Below are 14,203 nucleotides of genomic sequence, written 5' to 3' on the forward strand. Positions count from 1 at the left end.
CAATTCAATTGGAATCAAAGTGTAACCACTGCAAACCGGGCTAAACTCAAAATTCTGAGGTGGGGTTTCATCTCCTTCAACACACACCTGCATAGACTTATCCTTCATGGTCCAGATCGACTCTTTTACCTCGACCGTTTCCCTCTCTCTCGTCTCATCATCTTCCGTTTCTTTCACAGTTAATGGCGGTCTCTTGGCATTGAATACTTCCCGTGAGGGATTAGAGTGCAGTGCAGTCACCTTAACATAAAGATCAACAAACGTAAACATAAATGAGTGTTCATACAAAGTATAGACATGCCCAGAAGCCACGTATATTCGTGTGTCTTTAGGATAGCCCACAGCACGACGCATGATCTCTATCTCACCGGGTTTGAGAGGGCAAAGTCTATCCATTTGTTTCTGAAGAGACCCTGCCCAAAGATGGAAGGCATACGAGAAGCCCCGAGGCCAATCGTTAAATCTGTATATAACCATCAGAACTATCTCCATTCCAGTTCCCACAAAATCACATAAAGAAAGATCCACCATGCCTTCCTCAACCCATAATTGAAGAACCAGGAAATACTTAGAATTGCCCAACCGATTTAAATCAAACATATTTTCAGTTTCAGGAAGAAACTTCAAAATATTACAATTCACTCTGCACCTTAACATATGGGTATCTTGAGGAACAGTATCATACCCAAGTCGATAAACAAAAGTAATCCAGGCCATTATCTGTTTTTCTTTGAACCGAGGAAAAATATTGTCACTGTAGAACCGAGCAAGAGCATATGTAGGAATGTTTACTATTGTAACATCTTCTTTCAAGTATTCAAGAAAATGATGAATTACAAACATGTCGTCGACCAACTCTGCTTCCTTGACACACTCGAAGTTGGTTAGATTATAAGTTTTTACAATCCCATCCTCCTCTTCAATGTTTAACAATACCTCTTCCTCCCCAATTTTATCTCGATTAAGTAAATGATCAATTGTACAATTGCTCGACATATGCGGTTAGGCGCTCAAGCTGTGAAACCAAGGCAACCATCGATAGTTTCGGTTCCAAATCCGGTATGTATCGTGGCGGTGGTGGCAGCAGGTGATCAAATTCTGAGCACTCGTGTAAATCACGCTGGGTGTAGGGCTGGTATGGTTGCTTCCAATCCAGGGGATCAGGTGGTTGATTGGGAAGCGGCTAACACGGGTGATAGCCGAATTGGTTTGTTTGCGGGTGTCTGTATGACTCCGGGCTAACATAATTGGGCTGTTGCGGCTGCTGAAAGTCGGGCTGTTGAGCAGCGTGGGATCGATTTGGCTACTGTCATTCCACGTGTAAATCAATCGGATGGAACAACAATAATCAAGATGCAAGAAATGTAAAGCACACAAACATATACATGGTTCAGATGAATCCTGCGTCCACGGGAAACTCAAGCTACAATGTATTCTATGGAGGAACAATACAAGATGAAGATCTTTCACAAGTAACACTACAATAATCCTCAATCTATCTAGTGTGGGTATTTAGGAATTACAAGAGATAACCGGGCGTAATACAACCCAAGAAGGAATACAGAAAAGAAATGAAACGAAAATTACAAACGGAAATCGAAACTATAAACCGTAGGAAAAGGAAATAGCCGAGTCGAGGAGGCCTCTTTCCGCAAGACGAGATACGCCCCGGTAGTGCTCTTCGGATTGGCGTTTCGTCCCCAAAGATAAAACGGCTGCGTCTCTGGTGAAGCAGCACCGCTATCAACAGAGCTCCGGCGAACTGGATGGAGGAGAGGACAAAGCTTCGACCGAAGAACAATGCAGAGAGGGAGAGAGCTTATGACGCAGAATGCTTTCTAGTATTTTTTTGGTGTGTAGAATGCATGGAATGGCTAGCCTATTTACAGGCTCGGTCCACTGTAGGGGTTCTACAGCCATGATGGCTGTCATAAATGCTAGACCATAACGGTCGTCGGTTACAAAGCGTTACAGAGTTGAGAGGCTGAATCTAGAAGCTTCTAGATTCGATCATGATGTGGATTGTCACGTGTCAGCCACGTTGGCTTACCGCGTCATACTGACGACCCACTAGCCTTGGGCCAAGCCCAAGTACCAACCCCACGAACAGGCCCAAAGACCACCCAAAGACCAATTGCCAAGATCCAAGATCCAAGGACAAGGACAGGGGCAAGGGCACGAGCACGGGCTCGGGCTCGGGCTCGCGGCGGGGTGGGCGGCGCGCGCGTGTGGGCTCTTACAACCCATCTTAGTCCACTATAATTATTACATGTAATAATCATTCTTATTAAATACTAGTTTAATAAGGTTGTAACTTCCAATGTGGGATAATTAACTCTCTTAATTATTCCTTAAGTTTCTCTCATAGTTCATTAAGTTTGCAATTTTGCACAACTTTAATCCATTATTTCTTACTCACCGGGAATCGGATTTGAGAAAATGAATATACCACGGTCATCTACTCCGAACGTAGATCGAAACTATATTATTTAATTTCACAAAATTAAATGCCTCGTTGAAATTTATAATTGGTCAAAGTCCATTGACCGGCATAGATTCCAACATCTAGCTCAAAAACGCAATTGAACTAATGAGGACTAACCAAAACAGCTGTAGTTAACACCTTTACAAATCTCAGCTCCTGAATCTAATATCTCAAAATCCACTCAAACCCTGCTTCTTCTTTTTCTTGAGAATACCGAGAGTAGAGAAAGATTGAATGAGGGTATGTATCTGTTATGTTTCTCCCTTACTCACATATTGAGTTATAAAGTAATGGGCTCAACCAATTAACTGCCCAACAACTTATTCCTTTTATTAGTCAGCCAACATGACTTGTTTCCAAACGGCCCAAATCACCATTTGAATATTTGCGAACCACATTCCTCATAAATCTCCACCTTGGTTCCAACATCTTCAAATCAACCTTCACTGTCTCCATTACCAGCTCCTTACTTCCTCTGCACCTTCACCTACTCCAAGCAATAGGCAAACTTGGCAGTTGGCAAGGCCTTTGTCAAAGCATCCGCAGGATTGTGCTTTGTCCCTATCTTTCTCACCTCCACTTCCCCTTTGCTTACTTCATCTCTCACAAAATGAAGTTTAACATCCATATGCTCACTCTTGTTATGGAAAGTCTGGTGCTTGGATAGGCAAATCATATAAACACAAGATTATAGTATAAGTTATCTATTTGTTTTGTTTCCGTTATGTACAAATAATACATTATGTACCTCAAACCACTGCACCTCGTGTTGCATTTGCAACGTTGCACTATAGATCAAGTTCCTTTTGTGCGGAGGCCCAGGCATGCAGCCATAGAAAGTGGTATAATCTCTGACTTTGCCTTTTTTTCATTTGTGAAATATACTGCGAGAGAAATTTTCCACTATCTAAGTCCTACATGTAATGTTCTACTTTAAAAATCATCTTTTTTGTAGTAACACAATGCATTCTCATAGTCCAAATGCTTTAGGTGGTTGCACAAAATCTTCACTGTAGTGAATGTTTTATGGCGACCGAGTTTCCTTACTTTATTGGAAATTACTATAAAAAAAATCATAGAAAATCTAAAAAGACTAAAAGCATGTACAAAGTGTATACATAACATCAATAATTTAGTTTGCTTAACAAATTTATTGAATGACCAATTTAATTGATTCGTAACAAATATTTTAAGAGAACAAATTTATAAACAGTATTTCTCAACATGTGAACTTTATCAAATGTTAACAACATATACTTAAAGATCTTGTTTTCTATTCTAGGATATTCTTATTTTATATATTTAGATTTTTAAATATAAAAATCTAAAGTAATTTTATTATAAAATTTAAATATTTCTATTATAAATATTTAGATATTTTTACTACATCATTCTAGGTAACTCTATTGTAATATCTAGATAAATTTGATGGTATCAACGTTGAGAACCAAACATGTTACACTACTTTGTTTCCAATCTTTGAATAATTATCAATCACATATATAATTACTAAGAAGGTCATATATTCTTGCATCTTATTCTCAGGTTGCAACATGCTTTCTTTTAGTTCATCTAAATGGGCTCTACATTTTAAATATATGTGCCGAAATAAATAAAATAAATATATGTGCCTATCTATATATGTAGGAGAAAAAGAGTTAAATTAAATTGAGAAAGGCCCAATAGCCAATATTGACTTAATTAGAAATCAAAATAGTACTAGTTGTACTATAAAATAGGAGTGTCGAAACGGGTACCGAGTATCGGGTAACTCATAACCTGACCAAATACCCGCCGGGTATTATGTACCTGTTACCAAAAACACGGGAGTCAGGTTTTGGATCGAGTATTAAAACTAAAATTATCTAAAATTGGGTATCGGGTAAACCCGATTATAAACAATTACCCGATTGAAACTTAAAACTAATGGTAGGTATAGAGTTCATAATAATATTCTAATATATACTCATATACTCATATACTCATTCCTCCAAAGTTTCACATGATATGAATTCCATCACTCACCCTAACATTTATATTTTACGAACTAAAACCACCATCTATTCCACTACCGATGTGGGATAAATAATAAACATCAATACATGATGGGTGGAGAAGGAGACTTTTGAAGGTGTAGAAAAAATATGTGCCATTACAAAAATTATTAATTATTATTATTACTACTATTATTATTATTATATAACTACAGAAGCATGAGAACTCCAATTGGAACTATGGAGGAATAAAGAGTATATTTTTTCAGTTAACACCATGGAGAGAGAAATTCTTCAAAGAAAGGATCTGTAACGTCTAATCTTTTCTCTAAACATAAAAAATAGCTCAGGTTCTACTTCTTCATTTTGGAACTGTAAACATAAAAAATAGCCCATCATATTGGCTTCGCTTTGTTCATTTTGGAATGATTCTAGTAGGTTTGTCTATTTGTATATTTATATTGAAAAAACTCTATCCCACATCGTTGATTAGTAAAGAATAGATGACCACAAACTTTATAAACTTCGGTGGTTGCCCAATTAATTTCACATGGTCACAGAGGGTGCGGGTACCCGCAGCTGCAGGTTCGGGTATTTGATGTGGGTATTCAGATACCCGAAATGCCTTGCGGGTCTGATGCAGGTGTGAAACAAATCAAACTTTTGGGTTCAGGGACCTGCAAAATCAGGTGCAGATACCCGTTTTGACACCCCTACTTTTTTACTTTACTCTATGTTATTTTATATTCTCTTTATCTCTCTATTTCTTTTCATTTTCTACTTTATTTTTCATTTACTTAACTCATTTAGCACAACTTTCCTTAAATCTACGTGCCAGAAAGAAAAGAAATATCTCCATATGGAATATTATTTTATATACAATATAAAAGAAACTATTAATATATAATATTATGTTCAAATTTCTGTGTACTTTACCGCTAATTAATGCATAATATCATCACAACAAAGATTGTTGTACTAAAGTGAGCAAAAGGAGATCCAAAAAATTCACAGTCCCTCCCTAAACCTCAACCAATATCCTCCTCACATACATTTTTGCTATAACGTACTTGCATAGTGAACTATGATTCATGCTTATATTTTCCATCACATAGCTAATAGGTAAGAGTACTAATTAATCACTCAAACACAATGTTGACACTATGTGATGCTTCAATACTTGAGATCCTCTTCACCTTTTCTCGGCTAGCCTGCCTGTTCATCTCTGGGTTGGGCTTCTTGAACTTCACCTTCGACACTAGCACCTCAACAAAGTCAGCTATCTTTACCGTGCAAGTGACAATCTCGATCAGTAGTGAGGCCACTAACACCACTGGGATTACGTCGAGGAATTCAGTTTTGTGCCAAGGCTCAGTGTTGAGTAGGGCATTGAGTGTCTTGGTCGCAGCTTTGGCGTCCATAATGTGTTTCTTGCTAGACAAAGGGCAAGTTATTGTCCGAAGCCCGATTGCGACATCTATGAGAGCTAAACTGCATTCAGAGCTAATCTTGGTGCAAAAGGCTTGGATCTTTGTACGAGGCTCTAATGGCGTCCGCGCATCCGAGTTGAGGTATATATTGAGTGTGTCAATCTTGCATGCACATTCACAGGTTGCAGACCCGATCTTGAGGTACTGGTCCCATGAGTGTCGGTACCGGAACATGTCGTGCCTCTCCCACCATGCAAAATTGACCTAAAACGAGCGATAAATACAATCAGAACCAAAGTAGAGTTGAATAAATACAATTAGTGTTGGAATCGTGGTCCGGTCAATGCAATTTGACGGATCGTTCAAGTGAAAAAATATTTAATTTTGATAAAATTAATTAATTTATAATCGATCTATGCTCTGAGTAGATGATTATGGTATATTCACTTTCTCTAGACCGATTCCCGGTGAGTGAGAAATAATATATCAAAGAATGTCACGATATATGGTGATATATAATTAATTAATTAATTAAATAATTAATTAATTTTGGACACGTATATAAAACAATGTGGCAATTGAGCATACGGAGAAAGCTTCGTAGAATGCATGCACATTGATCGGGTTGTCCAGATACATTTCTGGAATGAACAACTAACGTGAGAGGTGTCTAGATACACCCGTCTAGGTTCATTCTCCATGATTGACGTTTGTAACGTCTGTAACGTTTGTAACCGCCGACCGTTACAAATTAGCCTTAGTGGCATGTTTGACTCCACATCCTCCCATGGCCTATAAATAGCCATGTACACTCTTGCATTCTACACACCAAGACATACTTGAAATCTCTACACTCAAAGCATTCTCTGCATTCATAAGCTCTCTCTCCCTTTTGTGCATTGTTCTTCTGTCGAAGCTTTGCCCCCTCTTCCATCCAGTTCGCCAGAGCTCTGTTGATTGCGGTGTTGCTTCATCAGAGACGTAAGCCGTTTTATCTTTGAGAACGACACGCCAATCTGAGAGCACTACCGAAGCGTATCTCGTCTTGCGGAAAAAGGCCTCCTCGACTCGGCTATTTCCTTTTCTACGGTTTATAGTTTCAATTTTTCATTTGTAGTTTTGTTTTAGTTATCATTTCTGTATTCCTTCTTTTGAGTTGTATTACGACCGGCTAATCTTATCTTGTAATCACAGAATCCCCAACAATTAGAACTAAGTCGAACTTAATCAAATATACTTCCTTCATCCCTAAAAAATATAATCCAATTTTGTTATTTTGGTATGTCCTCCAAAATTAGTCTACACTCCATTTTTTGTAAATATTTCTTTCTAATAAGGTGAGCCTCATTAGCTTTTAACAATACTCCAACCATTTTTTCTTTCTATCTTTCTCATATACCAATTTCACATTATAACTCGTCTCATTCTCAAATTCTCTAAGGTACGGAAAAATTATTACCTCATCTAATCTTACTCACCAATGAGTCTTTGATGCCTTTGGAGATCAGCACGGTTTCGAAACAAAATTAAATGATCACATCAAATACTTGGATCAAACTCAAATTCTCTCAACAGAAAACCAAGATTGTAAAATGAACATACATTCCAAGAAACACCCAATTTTCTCGATGTTGGCAGCGGTGTATCTGTGAAGATCTTTGGTAGCCCAAATGGGGAGCAAGAATATGCAGATCAAAATGGCTACCCATCCTCCGATCAAGATGGCAGTCAGCCGCCTGTGCGCCGCCATGTCGAAGACGACCAGAGCGCGGTAGCCAGACACCGACATCAGAGAGAACGTCAAGATGAACACCAGAAACCCATAATCGTACCACGCCCTAAATTTGGGGAAAATCGACAAAAAGTTACCACAGCAGCTGCAAATTTCAAACAGTTATTACACCCTTTTTTCCAATTGCACGATGATTATCTGAATGTACTTACCTATTACCCCAATAGACAGGAAGATCAAAACGACCTCCACTTTGTCCGACGTCAGATTGGCCACAATGTGCGCCGCCATACCTAGAGCTCCGCCTAGCAAGGTCGCAATTGCTTTGCTCATGCCTTTTTCCAGTGTTGCTCCTGAAAATTTATCAATCAAACCTAGGTTGTCGAAGAAAGTGAATGTTGGAGAAGATTCTTACCGGCGCAGAATTCGAAGACGAAGCCGCCGCCGACGACGACGGTGATGACGACCCACATTGCTTTAACGCCGAACCCAGCGAAGAAGAGGTCGAAGTAGAAGAGAAGAGAAATCGCAGATATCGCTGATCCGACTAGACCTGCCCAAGGTTTATCGAACCGCTGGTTACGATTCCGAACCAAAACCGTAAATTTTAGAACCATGGTTCGGTTCAGGTTCTAAATTTTCGAACCGAAATCGCGACCGAACCGCCGGTTCTGGATGGTTCCGAACTGCCGGTTAACCGGCGGTTTCACGATTCCATGTGATAAAATTATTCTAATTTTGAATCTAATAACTAATTAAGCTAAAATTTTAAAATTCACATCTAAAAATCTTAGGATTAGCATTTTAACAAATTCACACAAAATCTCAAATATTTATGAAGTAATATTGATTTGATTTCGACCAAAATTAAGAATGAAATATGATTTAGTTAATCAAGATTAATTAAATTCAATTACTCTAGTTAATGCAATCACACATGATTTATTAATACTATAAATTAAATGAGCACAGTTTTTTACGTATGAATATTCTCATATGCAGTTTCCAAAATTGATTAATGAATATGGACATAGGCACATAGCATAATATGATAATACTATTATTAACATTTGGTTTAGGTATTCGAAATTGATGAGGGGATGGATTGGGAATAAGCAATGAATAGGCGAGAAACGTAAGATTGTTACTTTCAATATTTATTTTCATACGATTCACTGGAGAACAATAGAAATTATTTAGACATAAATTGTTATATAAAATTGTTACTTTCAATATTTTATTAAAACATATAATTATTACAGAACTGGAATTATGCTATAACAAGGAGTAAGAAGATATATGGTTAATTATGTCTAGAAACATCAATGTAAATAGTTCAACATCAATGCATACATAATTTATATATATAGTTTTTATATTACTAAAATGTTTGATTATGTTAATAGTTCAACGTTAATGTTTAAATAACTTTTTTCTAATGGTGACACATATTTGATGGTTAACCCAATCCCATAATTAGACCGTTATATGCTAATAATATAATTAACGCTTGGTTAATGAACATGCAGTCTTCGAAATTGAGTGGTTGGACTTGGCGGTGGGTGATGATGGTTGCACTCCTCAAGATTAATTGCACAAAACACTATTTTTTATTTTATTTTATTTTATTTTTAAATGTTGATTTTAAATTTAAATTGGATCCCATTTCCCTTCATTTCCCTTCACTCTATTCTCACTTACTTTCATCCCATTCTTGTGTTAACAAGAATTTCTCTTTTCAATCTCTCAATTCTCTCTTTGCCTCATAGTATTTCTCATTTTTGCAATTGTGTTTACATTTTGAGAATTCAAGTGCTAGTGCTACTTTTATTTATGTATTGTTTGTTATACTTATATTACTATCAAAATTGTGGATGCGTATGCAACTCAACTTAAATTTGAAAAGTCTAATTTTGAAAGTTTAAGTTGAGCTTAAGCCTTTTTCAATTTTTTCCTTTTTCCCGCATTTCATATTTTTTTTGGTTACTTTTAGACGAGTGCGACACTTGTAAATTATATCATATTGTAATTTGTTTGTAAATTATATCACATTGTAATTTGTTTGTATATTTTATCACATTGTCATTTGTTTGTAAATTTTATCACATTGTAATTTGTTTGTATATTTTAGAGTGAACTTCAAAAATGGTCCCTGGACTATGGGTTTATCTCGCCCATAGTCCCTAGACTTTAAAAATATCGCCAGTAGTCCCTGGACTAAGGGTTTATCTCGAAATTGGTCCTTTTGACTTTTTTTGGTACAAAAATGCCCTTTTGAGGGGTTTTGAGGGTTTTGGGCAATTTGGTCTTTTTACACTTTTAACATTTTAAATTTGATATTATTTCAGTTATGTACTAAATTTGATATTATTTCAAAATTTTCACTCTTCTTCCATTTTGTCATCCTTCACTTTGTTTTTTTTATTTCAATATTATATTTAATTTTATAAAATTAAATTTTAAATTTTGATTTTTAAGTATCAATAAAATTTTTAATTAAACTATTAATTCATGGACACTATAAATATTGATTAAAACTATTAATTTTTGTTATTTAATATAATATTCAGCTGAATTGAAGAAGTACACACAAATAATATTAATCATGATGGAAAAATAAAAGCTATTCTATTTAGCCTTCGTTCGGTTGTTATAATTGCTTGTGATTGAATATTATGAAGTTGACTAAAAATTTTATATAGGAGTATTTTTGTTGAAAATTACTAGTAAATTTTGATTGTTTTCAAATTAATAAACAAAAATTATATTACTCTTACATTAGATGCATATTTATTTCAAAATAAATCGTGTTATATGATATATTTATGATTAAAGCTATTAAATATTGATTAAAACTAAGTCGTTGTCATATTGATTAAATATTATACACTTTCAAATATTGATTATGACTATTAATTTTTTTTAATAATTTTTGTAATTAAAAAAATTTATTGATATTTAAAAATTAAAATTTAAAATTTTGTAATAAAGAAACAAAGTGAACGATGACAAAAGGGAAGAAGAATGATAATTTTGAAATAATATCAAATTTGGTACATAACTGAAATAATATCATATTTAAAATGTTAAAAGTGTAAAAAGACCAAATTGCCCAAACCCCCCAAAACCCCTCAGAAGGGCATTTTCGTACCAAAAAAGCCAAAAGGACCAATTTCGAGATAAACCCTTAGTCCAGGGACTACTGACGATATTTTTAAAGTCCAGGGACTATGGGCGAGATAAACCCATAGTCCAGGGACCATTTTTGTAGTTCACTCACTCTATATTTTATCACATTGTCATTTGTTTGTAATTTTTATCACATTGTAATTTGTATATGTAAATTGTAAATTTGATATAATTTTCACCTTACTCGTCTTACTTCAATTTAAACTATTCATTTTCTTGTTCCAATTTATTTTATAATTTCAAACTACATGGCAAAAAAAGAGAGGAAAAAAACCGCGAAACGAACCTAAACCGCTACGAACCGTCTAAAAACCGGTGGTTCGGAACCGAAACTAAAACCGCCGGTTTTCGAACCGAAACCGAAACAGTGAAATAGCCTAACGGTTCGGTTCCGGTTCCATATTTCCCAAAACCGGAACCGGTGGTTCCGAACCGAAACCGCCGGTTCATGAACTGTGGGCAGGTCTAGATCCGACTTTAAAAATGATTTTTCTTGAGTTTCCGCCTCAATTTTCACTGAATATTTTGGTGTTTTTATTTTTCAGTAAATATTTGGGTGTTTTTATTGGTTTGGAACTTGGAAGATTGGGGATTGAGGGATTTTATAGAAATGGACACGTACACATAGCGAGGATTGTGTTCATTTTCAGCTAGCACTATCTTATTAATGTGTATAACATATTAATTTACATATGATTACCTTATTACCAAATTTTATTTTCGATTACTTCACTTTTTTACAATGGGTGCTATTAGTTTACTTCTGTCCACAAAAATGAAAAATGACAAGTTTCTTTGGCTAATCTAGTTTTAATTACGTTTAACCCTGTAGAAGCTTTTTCTTGAGTTTTCGCCTCTATTTTTCACTATTTGGGTGTTTTTGAGAGACGGAAGATTATGAGTGGATTATATAGATTAAGAATTGGGTTACATACATTATGCTCGGGGTTTTTCGAGTCCATACAACAAAGATTGTGTTCAATTACAGCATTTAATTGTGAATAAGTTTTTTCCTACGAATTATTTGTCAGAATTTTTTCATTTTGTGTAAAATAACAAATTCGGATAAAAGTTTGTAATATTATTTGTCAAATTAAAAATTCGTGGAAAAACACCAACTTTTTAAAAGTTCCGTGATATTAGGGGCCAATATCCTATAAAAAACATTAGGTTCGAGTCTGTCGTGCATGATTCTATTTCAGATAAGAAATGTATTAAGTCAAAAATATTTATACGTGCATGTGTTTAGTGGAATTGAAAAGTGTATGTAATTAAGAGACCGAAGAAAACCCCTATAATATAATCTTTCATCACAAATAATTAAGTGAGTAGCAAAATATCACTCAATAAAAATATATTTAGATAAACAAAAGTGGATCATCTCCCCATCAACATAGTATATCTAAATTATTTAGCACATAAACTTGATAGAGTTATGCAACATGATACAGAATTAAACATTATTTAGAGAAAATGATTATATATTTTAAAAAACAATCCATAAAATTAACATCTGAGATTGGTGCCTGGATCGACCTGAAGTTGGTTGCAATAATCAGTATAATACCCTACACGGGCAGTGACGGTGGCAGCATTCCCTCCATCACATTCAAGTTGGCCGTTAATGGCTCTAATTGTGGCTCCAAAACCTTGGCTGTTAATCAGGTCATGACAATTGTTCATCCAATACCATAGAGCGGTCCGAAAGGAAATGACTCGGTCCGTCGCCACCGCCTCGGGATTGTTGATACCATCAAACCCAATGCTATTGCCGGCCGGGCCGTAGTTGAAATTCCAGGACAATTGGATCGGACCTCGCCCGTAGTAGCCCTTGCTAGGGTTACACGGGTATTGCGTGTTCGTCTCGTCGCAGTAGTCTTTAGAAGGACCGTCGATCTCTTCGATGTAACACATGTCTGTAAAAATGATAATAATATATGAGATACTCCGTACGATACGTTATTTTAATTTATAAAACTGTACAAATGAAAAATATTTTTTAAAGGAACGCTAACTTCAATTTCTAAATAGCGATGTCTAGAATTGGGTCTGATTAAGTCTTATGTTTCATTTTATTGAGACAAGAGTACTAATGTCTATACTTAATTGAAAATAATCAACTATCACTATAAGTAAATAAATTTGAAAATCAACCCAAATGAACTACTGTGAAATAAAGTTTAAATGGACCAAAATTATCGAATCTTAATCCATTATTTCACTATTTGGGATTCTTGCACATAAGAAAGGTGATATTTCTGATGGGCACGACATGGAATTAATGGTACTAGTGTATCAAAATAAGAATTCGAAAATATTAAAGTAAAAGGAAATCGATGGTCGTAGATCAAACACATGAACAAATTGAAAGCCACTAAATTAGGAATTTAGGACCACTCATAAATACTAAATTTATAATAGTATGACTTTGTTTTAGTGTTTGGTATATTTTGATTATAAATTAGTACTAATATTTTATGTAAAGATTAGTTAATTAAATAACTTACGTCCGGTTTCATGCGTGACATGGGCGAAGAAGGCCGCGATCTCCCTCCTGGAGTCGTCGGTGGACCCCACGGTGCCGAACCCCGGGTATGAGGCGAGCGCGTCGAGGAAGGCGCTGCGGGTGTAGAAGCCCTTGCCGGCGCAGGAGCTGGCTGCCTGATCAGCGATGCCGCTGAAGAAGGCGTCGGTCACGATGTCCGCCACCGAGACGCCGTTGCTGCTGGGCGGGGCGTTGCACGGCCCTGACTGACAGCCGCGGCCGCAGTAGTCGTCCCCGGTTCCGCAGTACCCCCACTGGCTGCAGCATAAGTCAGCCGCGCACCCGCAGTTTTGGGCCGAGGCTTGCTTCACCGCAGCCAGGCCCAGGAGTACTATTGCTGAGAGGAGAGATCTTCCTTGGATTAGGAGACGACCCATTTTTGAGCTTTTTTTTAATCCTGTAGTATACAACTACAGAAGAGTTGGGTATTTATAGCAATGGGACAGTTTGAAAGGGAAAAGGCGGCTCAATGGAAATCGCATTTGCAATAATAGAATATGTGAGTGGACGACTTATGACTTCGTCGAGAGAACCTTCGTGGCCGCGGCCCGGTCCAGCTCGATCCAAACCGACCCGGATTTTAGTTGACTAATCATGTACTACTGTATATATTGGGTGAAAAAGTTGTGAACGTAGATAAAAACTTTGACAAGAGTTTCAAATTTTTTCGAGTTTGAAGTTTTGAAAAACACAAGTATATTTTCTTCTTTGCATCTGATGATAAACGTTACTGCTAAAACTAATTAATCGGTCGAATAATTTAATAACCAAGTTGATTTGTTAGTTAACCAGCTATAAATTACTTATAAAAATGGAAATTGGAACAAA

General features: G+C 36.2%; 1 protein-coding gene and 1 pseudogene across 1 annotated transcript; both read right to left on the reverse strand.

The window, feature by feature from the left end:
- Nucleotides 1-5,618: 5,618 nt before the first annotated feature.
- LOC125221198 (aluminum-activated malate transporter 2-like) lies at nucleotides 5,619-8,258 on the reverse strand (annotated as a pseudogene).
- A 3,909-nt stretch (nucleotides 8,259-12,167) lies between these two features.
- EP3 (homolog of carrot EP3-3 chitinase) lies at nucleotides 12,168-13,784 on the reverse strand. The gene is made up of 2 exons (XM_048121632.2): nucleotides 13,338-13,784; nucleotides 12,168-12,746 (listed from the first exon to the last, which is right to left on the reverse strand). The coding sequence occupies exons 1-2, from the start codon at nucleotides 13,750-13,752 to the stop codon at nucleotides 12,337-12,339; spliced, it is 825 nt and encodes a 274-aa protein (XP_047977589.1). The 5' UTR covers nucleotides 13,753-13,784; the 3' UTR covers nucleotides 12,168-12,336.
- Nucleotides 13,785-14,203: the final 419 nt, after the last annotated feature.

Source organism: Salvia hispanica, chromosome 1 (genome assembly GCF_029641045.1).
Source record: "Salvia hispanica isolate PSC_SH4W2 chromosome 1, Shi_PSC_v1, whole genome shotgun sequence".
Taxonomy (NCBI): Eukaryota; Viridiplantae; Streptophyta; class Magnoliopsida; order Lamiales; family Lamiaceae; genus Salvia; species Salvia hispanica.